Raw genomic sequence first — 13,992 nt, 5'->3', positions numbered from 1 at the left:
TACTTGACACTTTGTCTAAGTAGTTCAATTTTGGAAAAGTCATGTAGCTCAGTAGTGGAGTCGTGTGCTGCTTTATAAAGAACCTGAAATTGATTCTTGAGTCTTTTTTTTTTTTTTTTTTTTAAGTCAGACAAGGTTACGGATATTGAAGAAGCAGTATTTACAGCCTCAGGGGAACCATCTCTGAAGTAACTGGGTTGAGTAGGTTGGGAGAGATGATAAAACAAGGAACAAAATAGCTTGTATAGGTGCAAATGAATGCTTATGGGTGCTGTAGCCTGGAGGAGGCTAAATTCAGTTGAGCTGTGGGTCCCGAAGCACAAGAGGAAACTAATGGACAAGAAAACAGATAAACAGATTTGACCAACAAACCAAACAACTGTTGAGGCTGTGGAATTCAGGAGGTCAGTGGACCCAGTGCTAATATTACAAGTTCTAAACTGTATGGCACTGGGTGAAGAGTTAAGAAGTTCTGGGTGGTGGTTGGAATATGGATTGTAAAGGGATATGTAGGTCATTTTGTATTTTTTTCCCCCCTCCCAGGCAGGAGCTGAGATCTCCACTGTTCATCCTGAGCAATATGGTAAACGGTTTCTGGACTTTGTAACCAACATTTTCACCTAGCTGTTCCTGCAGGACCTAGAAGGAATCTAATCTCTTTTGCTACCTTTTGGGACGACTAAAGGCCTTTTTTTGCCTTGTGTGCATACGTTAAAGGATTGATGTCACCAACACACTTTTTCTATTAATGACCTGGTCAAAGCTTTAGCATTCATGCATAAGACTAATATCACTACATAAAGCTCTGACCCTTGATCAGTTTCTAGGTGCACAGAACTGCTCCTGCCACTGGTTTCATATGGAGTGTATTTACTCTTTTTTTTTTTTTTCCTAACTGGCCCCGGGGGGGGGGGGGGGGGGGGGGGGGGTGAGATTAAGGGGAAAGAACTTGCTTTCTTGTGACTCCTGACCTAATTTAGCTCTGCAACACCTTAGCACAGTTGTAACTATATAATCTGATCTGCAGCCTGTGCTGTGGATGTGGGACTCTGCGGGTTGTGTGGAGCTCTAAGTGGTAAATGTGTCTTGGGTACCGTGTGATAACTTTTAGGGAACCCATATTGGTAGGCTGAATTGCTGCTTGGAGATTTGTCTTTTGACGACCCTGTTGGTAATACTACAACCTGCCTGCATACCTAGTACTTGCAGCTATGTGGCCATGTTTATATCCTCCTCACTTCCTTCATTCTCTTAATTTATAATTTTGACATTTTGTTTAAATTTTAAAAGTAGGCTGGCCAAATTATTCTTAGTCCCTTGCTTTTCAAAAAGAAAAAGAAAAAAAAACTGGTGCCTTTATACTTTAGCCTTCTCACACATCATATATGTGTGTTCAATATTCTCAGCAAATAGTGCTGCTCTTGGAGGAACCTTTTAAAAAAATTGAAAACCAAATTCTGGTCTTTATTTAATGCTTGCTGGGTACTGCGCTTCATGCTGTAACATTTCAGAGCACTTCTTAGTTAAATTCATCAGGCTTTTAACTACAAGAACCTGTCAGGCCTGTGTCACAGTCCTCTTTGTACCTCGATACCGTATTCACTGTAAAACTAGATAGAACCCTAAGGCACTACTTCCCAAAATTGGAGCCAGTTCTGTGGTGCTGAGTACCCCCAATATTGAGCAAGCTCTTTCGGGATCAGAGAGGAGTAATTTGTATTGGGGGTACCAAGTCCAATCATTTTGAAAAGTTGGCGCCTCTGCTTCTCCCCCCCCCCCCCTCCATGTAACCCCCCCCCCCTTTTTGGAACTTAAATTTACATTACTTCAGGTAATTTGAAACAAATTAATAAATCTCCACTCCCCTTCATCCACTACCTCATCATCCTGGTTGTCCAAACATTAAACAGCAGCAGACAGCCAGGGCGCTGTGTGCATTGTGCACTCACAGACCCCAGTACTCTGTGTGGGTTTCCTGTCTAATGAGGTCCACCCAGGAGATGGATGGGCAGGGCCTGTGAACATTCACTGACTCCAAGGCTCCTGTGCTGACCGCTGTTACTGGGCATAGATCAATGGTGGTCCAAGAGAGGGGAAACAGTCCTTCTCCACTGTCCCAAGAGTTCTTGCAGCAATGTCATCAGGTTTGCTAACTTTCATGTGCCTTATCTTTTCATAAATATTCAGGGTCTTCCCCTACACATGTTTGGTTTTCCTCACAGAGACTGATAAATCAAGTTAACTGCGCTGATTTAATATTTTAAATGTATTTCTCAAGATCGATAATCCCATTAAGTGCAAAAGATGGGAGGAGTTCAGCTTGTCATGGAAATGCAGAGTTAATCCTTGTGGGCATGTTTGGAAGTAAAATTAGAACATGGAAATGGACAAGTGAAGTAGTAAAGTTTCTGTGGTCATTGCAGGAAAGCACGTGAAAGAATCTTGCAATCATGCCTCTGCTGATATTAGCTCTGCCAATGAACTGTCTGCATACAGATGACAACAAGAAATATGCCTTTTGTACCTGTGACTGAAGCACTGTGTGTGTGCAATAAAAATTAAAATCGTGCCATTTTTGGACTTCTCTTGTCAACATTTTGGAGTTTGCTAGTTCAATTTTGCTGCAAAATTTGTTTTGGAAGCTTAGAATTGTGTTTGGGATTAAGCTTCAGCCTGTCTTTGAAAGGTGAATAGAAATTTAGACATTTGAGCATTCCCTCGCATGCTCTCAGGAGACAGACTTCAGCAGTCTAGAGCAAAAAAAGTCTCAAGTTTTTTTTCATGACCTTGGTCTAAACTAAACTGCATTTCCAATGAAAAATGTCAAATCATTTGACTGTGTGTGCTACCTTAAGCCTGGCATAAACTCCTCGATTCTTTTCAGGTCATCCAAATTTGGGCATGGATCTGAGATCTTGTGTGCAAACTTAGGTAACAAGCTGTTAAGTCAATTATTAACATTAATTTGAACTTAACCTGCAGATCTGCCTACACACTGTTCTATAATGCTGTGTGCCCAAAGTGTCTTGTGTGCAACCCAAAAGGGGGTGTAGCCATAGGAGGGGCGTTCTAAAATTTTTGGTGCAGTGTTATATAATACCAGGGGTAGCATGCCCAACTTCATGCCAGGGTTTACACCAGGTTTCAGCAGGCATAAGACCTCACGTCAACAGCTATCCTATAAAAGGCGCTCAGCTCAGAGCACCCTTTATAGAATAATACTTGGTGCAGATTTTTCCCAGTGCCTAATTTTGAGCGCCGTTTACTGAGTCTGGCACTTTGTGCATATTTCTGTAACTCTCACAATGTAACAGCTTCATCCATAAGTATGTTAAGTGGACCCCACAGGTGATGGATGAGAACATGAAACTGAATCTTTTGGTATCTGCAGAGGAGAAATCCATAAAGCTCAAGGTGTGTGTTACCACTGACTCATCATTAGATAATCAGAGGTACAGAAAGTTGAAGGAAACTATGGAAAATTGCAGTCTGAGCTTTTTAATCTGTTTCTACTTTAGACAGTAAATAGATCATCCCAGTGTAGGTGATGCAAGGGATTCATTGTTAATAGTCTTCAGGCACTATGTGCTGTAATGCAGAACTTGGGTGGCTGTTAACAATTTATTGTGATTGATATTTGGCAAATATAAAAAATGGAGAATAGAGCAAAAAGTCTCAATTTTTTTTCATGACCTTGGTCTAAACTAAACTGCATTTCCAATGAAAAATGTAAAATCATTTGACTGTGTGTGCTATCTTAAGCCTGGCATAAACTCGATTCTATACAGATCACCCAAATTTGGTAATGGATCTGAGATCTGTGGAGAATAGTGACCACTAGCATTTTATGGTTCAAAGGCTATGGCAGATGTCCCTGGTGATGTAACATAGTAGATGACAGCAGAAAAAGACCTGCATGGTCCATCCAGTCTGCCTAAGACAAACTCATATGTGTATACCTTACCTTGAATTTGTACCTGTCCTTTTCAGGGCACAGACCATATAAGTCTGCCCAGCAGTATTTCCCGCCTCCCAACCACCAGTCCCGCCTCCCATCACCGGCTCTGGTACAGACTGTATAAGTCTGCCCTCCCCTATCCTCGCTCCCAACCACCACCCCCTCTTCCCCCCAACTGCTCCGCCACCCAATTTCAGCTAAGCTTCTGAGGATCCATTCCTTCTGCACAGGATTCCTTTATGCATATCCCACACATGTTTGAACTCCGTTACCGTTTTCATCTCCACCACCTCCCGCGGGAGGGCATTCCAAGCGTCCACCACCCTCTCCGTGAAAAAATACTTCCTGATATCTTTCCTGAGTCTGCCCCCCTTCAATCTCATTTTATGTCCTCTCGTTCTACCGCCTTCCCATCTCCGGAAAAGATTCGTTTGCGGATTAATACCTTTCAAATATTTGAACGTCTGTATCATATCACCCCTGTTCCTCCTTTCCTCCAGGGTGTACATGTTCAGGTCAGCAAGCCTCTCTTCATACATTTTGGAACGTAAATCCCATACCATTCTTGTAGCTTTTCTTTGCACTGCTTCCATTTTTTTTTAACATCCTTCGCAAGATACGGCCTCCAAAACTGAACACAGTACTCCAGGTGGGGCCTCACCAAAGTCTTATACAGGGGCATTAAAACCTCCTTTCTTCTGCTGGTCACTCCTCTCTCTATACAGCCTAGCAATCTTCTAGCTACTGCCACCGCCTTGTCGCACTGTTTCGTCGCCTTCAGGTCCTCAGATACTATCACCTCAAGATCCCTCTCCCCGTCCATGCCTATCAGACTCTCCCCGCCTAACACATACGTCTCCCTTGGATTTCTACTCCCTAAGTGCATCACTTTGCATTTCTTCGCATTGAATTTTAATTGCCAAACGTTAGACCATTCTTCTAGCTTCTTCAGATCTTTTTTCATGTTTTCCACACCTTCCGGGGTGTCCACTCTGTTGGAAATCTTGGTGTCATCCGCAAAAAGGCAAACTTTACCTTGTAACCCTTCGGCAATGTCACTCACAAATATATTGAACAGAATCGGCCCCAGCACCGATCCCTGAGGCACTCCACTACTCACCTTTCCCTCCTCCGAGCGAACTCCATTCACCACCATTCTCTTCTCTGCAACAAGGCATATATATATATATATATATATATATATATATATATATATATATATATATATATAAGCAGTCTCCGAGGGAGAAAAGTGATTAAAGTAAATGGAAAGTTCATCAAGCCCAGTATCCTGTTTCCAACAGTGACCAATCCAGGCCACAAGTACCTGGCAAGATCCCAGAACAGTAAAACATTTTTTTATGCTGCTTGTCCTAGAAATAAGCAGTGGAATTTCACAAGTCCATCTTAAAAATGGCTTAATAATGACTTATGGACATTTAGGAGGCAGACAAGAGGCAATAATCTGCATTCAAGTGTAGCAGCAAACAAAAGCAGACCAAAGATATAGGAGTTCTGGGCAGATGTATTAATACAATTACCCTCTGTGGTCATGTTTTCCCAATGGCTGCGTCAAGGGTTAGAAACTAATAAAAAAAAATGAAATATAATTAATCAAAATGGTAAAATCAGCAAACAATAATTTAAAATAACCAAATAATAAAATCAATATCCAATGCAGTTGCATAACACAGAATGTAACAAATATGTACATACAAACTGGGTATTAAAACACTCAAAATTATAGACTAATATGCGCACAGAAATAGCCAAAGGAGGGGAGTGTGTGTGAGAAGCACATACCTATAGAGGAAAATGCCCAGCTTTCCCCTAATAGTTGTTATGTTTCTGAATATACGTAAAAAGCAATTTAAAAAAGCAGAAAACCAAAAACAGCAGTAAAACTTAGGTTATCTGAGAAAAAATAATAATTAAAAAATTAGCCAATATAGGATACTAAAATGCAGCACTTCTCACTGACAGCATTGAATCTGCTGTTGAACACTTATTGCAAAGATGAAGGGTCAGACTCACTAAAAAAAATCTAAAATACAATTTCAAATCTAGATTCCACGTTAACCCCCCCCCCCCCAAAAAAAAAACCCTTAAGAGCCTTTCCATGGGTATCTTGATTTTTTTTTAAAATGTGCATTTTGATACAAAAAAGTGCCTTAAATATGCGTGACAAAATGGGGTTTTGAAAAAAATGTGTAGGACCTTAATCCACTATTTTTTATAATTAAAAGTTTTATATCAAAATGCACATTTTTTTTTATCAAGGCTTTTTTATTTATTAAGGGTTTTGTTTTTTTACTTGTGATCTAGATTTTAAAATCTTAGATTCCTTTAGTGAGTCTGACCCTTGACCTTATGCAGGACATAAATAGTGTTCAGCAGTATTTAACAGATTCAATGCTGTTAGTGAGAAGGTGAATCTGATTCATTGTTTTTCACTGGTGAGGAAGTGCTGCAATGTAAATACCCAATATTGACTCATGTTGTCAGAGAAGCAAAGTTTTACTGATGTTTTTGTTTTTTTAATAGTCCTGTTTGTTGGTTTTCTATTTCTTATTTTTTACAGATATTTAGAAACATAACTATGGGGAAAGCTGGGTATTTTCCCCTATAGGTATGTGTTTCTCATGCATCTCAACGCCTCTTTTGGCTATCTCTTTAAACACATAGTCTATAATTTTAATTGATTGATATTTTTGTTTTCCATTCCTAAGTTCAAACTATAAGCCACATTGAACCAACAAATTGATTGGAAAATATGGGGTACAAATGCAGAAATAAAAAATTTTTTGATTTCTTAGGTGCCACTTCACACTGAGCAGAAGGTTTCAATTTATCATCAGTGATGACACCTAGATACTTCCTTGGGCAGTGACTCCTAATGTGAAACCTTGCATCACATAGCTATAGTTTGGGTTCCTCTTTTCCACATGCATTACTTTTGCACTTGCTCACATTAAACAATGTCTTGCAATTTTTCACAATCCTCTTGCATTTTAACAATTTTGACTAAATTAGGAATAACTAGTGATGATACAATCTCTAGATCATTTATGAATGTTTTTAAAAAACAGCGACCCTAGCACAGACCCCTGGGGAACTCCACTATCTATCCTTCTCCATTGAGAATACTGACAATTTAACCCTACTCTGTTTTCTATCTTTTAACCAGTTTTTAATCCACAATAGTACATTATCTCCTATCCCGTGACGCTCTGATTTCCTCAGGAGTTGTACATGAAGTACTTTGTCAAATGCCATTTGAAAATCCACATATACAGTATTGACTGGCTCGCTTTCAAAGAAATGTAGTAGATTGGTGAGGCAAGAATTTCCTTGCTAAATCCATGTTGGCTTTGTCTCATTAATCTGTGCCCTTGTATATGTTCTGTAATTTTGTTCTTTATAATAATTTCTACCATTTTGCTTGGCAACAATGTCAGGTTTACCAGTCTATAATTTCCTGGATTATCTCTGGAACCCTTAAAAAAAAAAAAAAGCTTTACATTGGCCACACTCCAATCTTCTGGTGCTGTGCTTGATTTTAAAGGTAAATTTACATATTGATAGCAATAGCTCTGCAAGTTCATTTTTCAGTTCTTTCAGTACTTTGGGATGTAGACCATCCGGTCCAGGCAATTTGCTACTCTTCATATTGCCCCATTATATCTTCCAGGTTAACAGATTTGTTTCAGCTTCTCTGACTCATCAGCATTGAATACCATCAGTGAAAACAAGCAACAAAGTCATTTAATCTGGACAAAATCATAGTTAAGGCAGAGATGTAAAGGGTGGCTAATCTTAAAGCTGGAGATTGGAGGCCAATGGGTGAGGTTTTTCTCAGAGGCCCCAGCTATGTCTAAAACCTGATCTGGCAGAAGCCCATTCCAAAAACTGACATTCTAATCAATAAATAGGAAATAAATATTTTTTTCCACTTCTGTCTTGTCATTTTATTTTTCTATTGTGTTGGTCCCATGCTCTGGTTTCTGCTTTCCTCTCTCTTAACTGTCTTGCCAGAGTCTCCTTGTCCATGTGGTGGTACTTTTCTTTTCATGTTCACCATTCATCTTCTCTCTGCCTCCCTATGTGACCCAGCATCACCCCTGTCTTCCCACCATGTTGAGCATCTCCCACCTGTGTGGCTATTCTTGCTCTGTCTAACATAACTCTTCTGTGTCCCTATGCTCCCTCTGCCATATACCAGCATCTCTCCTTCTGCCTCCTCCCCTCAAAGGGGTCCAGCATGTGTTCCTCTCTCTCTTCCCTTGCTCTTGATCTGTCTCTCATTTGCAAGACCAATACCTCTTCCTTCTTTCCCCTGCAGGTCCTGGCCTCTCTCATTTCTTGTCTGGCACTTCACCCTCTCCATGCCACCCCCTCTAATTGAATTTTTCTTCTCTACCTGAGCTACCTGTTTTCCTCCTTTCCCCTTGATGAAACACCCCTCTTCTTCTTTGCCCCCCCCCCCCCCGATGCTGCATGTCTCCTCCCTTGCCCCAACCCCTGTTGTGGTATCTGCCACCTTCCTTGCCTCCCCCTCCCCCTCCTTGATGCAGCGCTGCAGTAGGAATGTCTGAGTAATAGCAATAGACAGCTAGTGGCCACAGGAAGTGTTTACCTGATATAGCAAATAGCTGGGCATTGGTCTAGGGGAGGTTACTACAGAGAGCCAAACAGGATTTGTTATCTAACTGGCAATACTCAACTTGTGAACCTTACATTCAGTAATCTCAGAGCAAAATCTTCATTATATTGTGTTGATCTCATTCTCTATATATCCTCTATATATCCTACAGACCCCAGCTTCACTACCAAACTCTCAGGTTGTGCCTCAGAGGGATATCAACTCCCTGATTTGTGGTCACTGTTTTTTTTTTTTTTTTTTAACTCACCCAGGGTAAGAAACACTGCTGCTCTATATAAACCCATTTCTTCCCCCTAGTGTACTCTTCCACTCCATCAGAGCAGCAGTCAGTAAATACCACTTGAGATTAGGGACTCTACCTTCCATTTTACTCTGAGACCGGACTCTATGTCCCAGCCTTAGTGGACTTGTATTCCATATGTAAGAGAAGACTCCCACAACAACACCAAAAACACATCAGGCATCTCAAATAAGCTAACAATTCATACATAAAAGGATGTTCATTTTTAATACTAGTAATTTGGCCGAACTAGGATAATGTAGACAGACTCCATGACTAAATCTTTCTGAATTTAATACTCCTGACTTTTGACAACTTAAATTGAAAATGGCCTTTAAGTTCTCAAACTCCCTCACATTTATATTTATCCCTTATTCTATAAAGGTTGCCAAAAATTGCATGTACAAATTTAGGTGTGGTTCTGATTTGCGCATTCAATTTAAGAAGCCAATTAGTGCTAATTGGTGCTTTAACAGCAATTAGTGGCACTAATTAGATTTAATTGTGTGTTATGAACGTAAAGTTAGGCACAAGATCTGCACCTAAAATGTATATGTGGCCCAAAAAAAGGAGGTGCGGAAATGGGACTGGTATGGACATTTTGGGGCAGAACAGCGGTGTGGTTTTGAGCTATGTGTGTAATTACAGAATAAGGGTGCTCCATGCATAAATTTAGGCATGAGTTTGTTTTCATTGGTGCAAATGGTCATATCTAAATTTACAAGTGACAATAATGCTTAAGTGGTATTCTATAAACCGCGCTAAACTTTAGGTGCTGCTTATACAATACCGCATAAGTGTGTGTGTGTGGGGGGGGGGGGGGGGTTGTGCCAATTTTTTTTAGGCGCCATTTACTGAATTTAGTCCTTAAGGGCAATTCTGTAACTTGGCACCTCCAGTTAGACCCACTGAGCACCAATTTCTATAACAAATCTGTGTGCCATTATAGAATATTAACATAACTCTAAATTAGTGCACCTACTTTTAGGCACAACCATTTATGCCAGATCCATGGTAGGTGTAAATGGGTGTGCCTAAGTGTGGCATGCAACGTGTAACCCAGTGGTTACCAAACCTGGTCCTAGAGGCACCCCATCCAGTCAGGTTTTCAGGATACCCATAATGAATATGAGAGATTTACATGCACTGCCTCTATTGGGATCAACTGGTGTAACCCACAGTGCAATTTTCTCAGCACTTAAACACATAAGTTGTACACAACTGCAGGCACCCAGGAATAGAATTTTCCTTTTAGTGCCTCCAATTTGCTAAAATTCAGTTTAAACCCAGAGACTACACTATATCTTTATCTCCCAGAGGTACAAATAGAGAACAAATTAAAGTTAAATACTTCTAAGTCTGAAGCCATGCTTTTCTAATCCCAATGGTTACTAAACCAAACTTTACTATTAAAGGTGTTTCTCTCCCATTTGATTTCTAATAGAATATTTACCCCTCCCTTTTACAAAGCCTCATGGCAATGCCAACATAGCCCATTCACTTTGAATGGGCTGTATTGGAATTAGTGCACTGGTAGCTGCTAGTGAAACTTGGTAAAAGGGGAGGGGGATTAGTGTTATCATTGTCAATAAGCTAACTTTTTACTACCACATCTCGTTATATCATCATGCTCCTTTATGCTTAAATTTAATACATTCCTTATTGGAATCATCTTCTTTGTAGTTTGCTCCTGGCCATATTTATTTCCAAACTGTAATTCTCTGCTTATCGGTCTTCCCAACACCCAATTACACACATTCCCAACTATTGCAAAATATCTGCTATTAAATTCAGCCATGGTTGCAAGAAATTTGATCACATTACTCTTTTGTAGGGTTGCATTTCAATTACAATTTTAATTGCACAATTAAAGGTATTTTATTTTTTAATTTCTGACTGCAACCCCTTGTGACACCGAACAAGTCACTTAACCCTCCATTTTGCCCCAGGTACAAAAAAAATACCTGTATATAATATGTAAACCACTTTGTAACCACAGAAAGGTGATATATCAAATCCCATCCCTCTTCCCTTCCCTACAGAACTGATAATCTTCCTCCCTCCCATCCTCAAATCCAAAATCTGGCCCTTTCTCTTCCTTTCCTCCCTCTCCTCTTCCCCAGGTCCACTATCTCTCTCTTTCCTGGGGTCTATTCTCTTTTTCTCTTCTGTTCCTCCATCTCTCCCCTCCACCCCCATGAGCAGCAACATGAACTTGGTGGTGAGCAACTGTAAGCTCTTTCCGTGGCTGCTGGAGCTCCATCAGTGGCCCCTCCAGTTCTGCTTGTGGGGCTGCAGCTCACTATCCTCCCCCCACCTGGGGTTCAACATCTGCCTCTCCTCTCAATCTCCACCCCCCCCCCCCCCCACAGCTACCTTAAAGGCGATCTGTTGATCTCAGCCTGTCCTGCCTCTTCTGACAGAACTGAATCATAGCCTTCCAGACCTGGGACAACATTTTGAGCTACAGTGAGGCTCACCTCAATCTATTGTTACAAGAAGCCAATCCTGCTGATATAGATGAAGGACAAGCTACAGAATCACTTATGGGCTGTTGGCTTGATATAATTGACTTGAAAAAGAACATTGTCAGAAATGATCTGCATGTTCATACCATTTTGAATTACTGCAAAGCGAAAAGAATACCTAGAGGTCTAAGAACAACTAAGGACCCCACAATGTTCTTAGATAATCAAGAGTTCCTTGATAAGTGGTGGTCTTTCTTAAATGCAGTCTAGATCGCATGATCTTAATAGCAGAGACATCCAAAAATAAGAGTAAATCTTTACGACAAACACAGGATATTAAACTCAATACTTTACAACGTGATGATCCACGCTTTCAAACAGTATTACAAGACATAAATTTAAAAAATAGATAAGTTTAAAATTGCCACCAAAGAAGTCAAAACCTTAAAATTTAAGAGAGATGAGGCATATTACAAATGAGGTTCTATCTATTCTTTTGCTAAAGCAAGGCCATATTATAATCAGAAAAAAGAAACCAAGTGAAATGTCCTGTTCCAATACAGAAGCCAATAGAGATACTTTGGCTGCTGTAGAACAAAGAAGGAAGAAAATCAGAAGTGATGCTGGTGATTTTTACACTTCTCCTTTGAATAGTCCAGTTACATCTCCACAATCAGCACAGATAGCCCCTGCCTCACCACCACATCCTAGTAATTAACATTGTCATGAGTTTTTCAACACACCATCTCAACCTCCCAGTCACTCTCATCAGAGGCTTTTTTAGAACTACTTTGGCAAAAGGACTCCAAGGAGATACCAACGTACCTTCAACAAGCAAGTGGCAGGGGAGCATACAGGTATCCTCATTACTGCAGCAGGGATCGTCAGCGAACAGATAGTTTGAGATGAACATTCCGATATTTAATCACATCATGTTTTATCAGAAAATGAATCAAATGTTTTACAGGTTTATCCTTTCTCCTACTGCTAAATATAACATATTCCAGACATGAGTTGATCTCTTCAAGTTTAACCGTAAACTCCAAATTCTACATGCCTTTTCTGACACCACTTCCAGCACAGACGTATTGGTTTTTAAAGAAGCCATCTACGGTGATTCCACCCGTACCACCAGATCCTTTGATACACACGTTCAACATTTGTATTGAATGTGACAAAAAAAATTGGAGGCAAGAAGAAAACCATGTTTCTACAACCTTTCCAGAATGGAACGTGAGGCAGTTTATACATTGGCTCAAAATCTTACCATAGTTATAAAACCCGCCAACAAGGGTAGCGGTATCGTAATTATAGACCGAGCTGACTGTCAATGAAATCCAGAGACAACTTGATTCCCATTATTATGTAAAACGTGCAGTAGATCCTACAGAAGCACTCCAAAAAGATTTCCAATTCCGAGACACTTTCTGTCAGTAAAAGGGACAGCCATGGGGGTGACCATGGCCCCCATTCTTGCAAATCTATACATAGCCAACTTTGAAAAGGTGTATTTAGGAGGCCATCCTTTCAAGACACATATCAAATCATACAAGAGGTATATTGATGATGTCTTCATCCTGTGGCATGGTGATAATCATACACTAAAAGCTTTCTATGATTGGCTAAATGTCCAAGACATGAATTTAAAGTTCAAGATCTGAAAATCAAAATAGAAAATAACAAATTCATAACCACCATCTATAGGAAACCCACAGATCACAATGCATTTCTGCACTATACCAGTTATCACAATAATAGTCTCAAGAAAAATCTGCCTCTATATCAATTTCTCTGAAGGATCTGTTCCAATATCAAGGACTTTAACATACAAGTACAGAATATGTCAGAAAGATTCTCCAATAGAGGACAGCCATCAGAATATATCATTTAACCATTTCTCTGCCCTCATGTGCAACTTTCTTTAAATCAATTACCTTACTTTCTAACTCTTCCTACTTTCTTACCCTTCTATATGTTACATCTGTGCTTTACCCTTCGCTATCACTTATAATGTTCTATTACGTATTGTGTTGACATTGTAAATAGTATACCATGCCATGCTTTGTATTGTTTTTGAATATTTTTACTGCTGTAATTGTCTATTGCTCATGTTTGATCTATTCTTACTGTACACCGCCTTGAGTGAATTCCTTCAAAAAGGCGGTAAATAAATCCTAATAAATAAATAAATGAAACGGGCCCTAGGAAGGCTGTCGTCTAAGCATTTTCTCATCTCTCTCCCCTCCCCTGCCATCCCATCTCATCCATATCCAGCAATACTCCACTCCATACCTGAAGTCGCAGTGGCTCACATCGCCTCCAGCCTTCCCTTCCCTCTCAGTATCCTACTGTCCTCTGACATCATTTCATCTTTCCGCAAGGGCGGGACACTGAGAGGGAAGGGAACGCTGGAGGCGAGCTGATGTAAGCGCATTTGCATACATTACGAACCCAGCCAGCCATCTAGGGATGCAGATGAACAAATTTATTATATAGAGAGATTGGCAAGACCAACAGAATGATCAAGACTTGCATAATAGAACACCGTAGCTGCGTCAAATGAAACATTGACAGCGCACCTTTTGTGACACACTGGCACACAGATAATCACTCAGATCTAAAG

At 40.2% G+C, this 13,992-nt stretch overlaps 1 protein-coding gene across 2 annotated transcripts in view; it reads left to right on the top strand.

Moving 5' to 3' along the window:
- PIP4K2C (phosphatidylinositol-5-phosphate 4-kinase type 2 gamma) overlaps positions 1–2,574 on the top strand; it is a 63,085-nt gene extending 60,511 nt beyond the window's left edge. For both annotated transcript variants that reach the window (XM_030196611.1, XM_030196610.1), the window contains exon 10: positions 544–2,574. In XM_030196611.1, coding sequence (XP_030052471.1) covers positions 544–624 — 81 coding nt within the window. In that variant the 3' untranslated portion in view covers positions 625–2,574. The remainder of the gene's footprint in view (positions 1–543) is intronic.
- Positions 2,575–13,992: the final 11,418 nt, after the last annotated feature.

Source organism: Microcaecilia unicolor, chromosome 3 (genome assembly GCF_901765095.1).
Source record: "Microcaecilia unicolor chromosome 3, aMicUni1.1, whole genome shotgun sequence".
NCBI classification, from domain to species: domain Eukaryota; kingdom Metazoa; phylum Chordata; class Amphibia; order Gymnophiona; family Siphonopidae; genus Microcaecilia; species Microcaecilia unicolor.
Note: the sequence above shows the minus strand (reverse complement) of the source record. Positions and strands in the feature narration are given on the sequence as shown.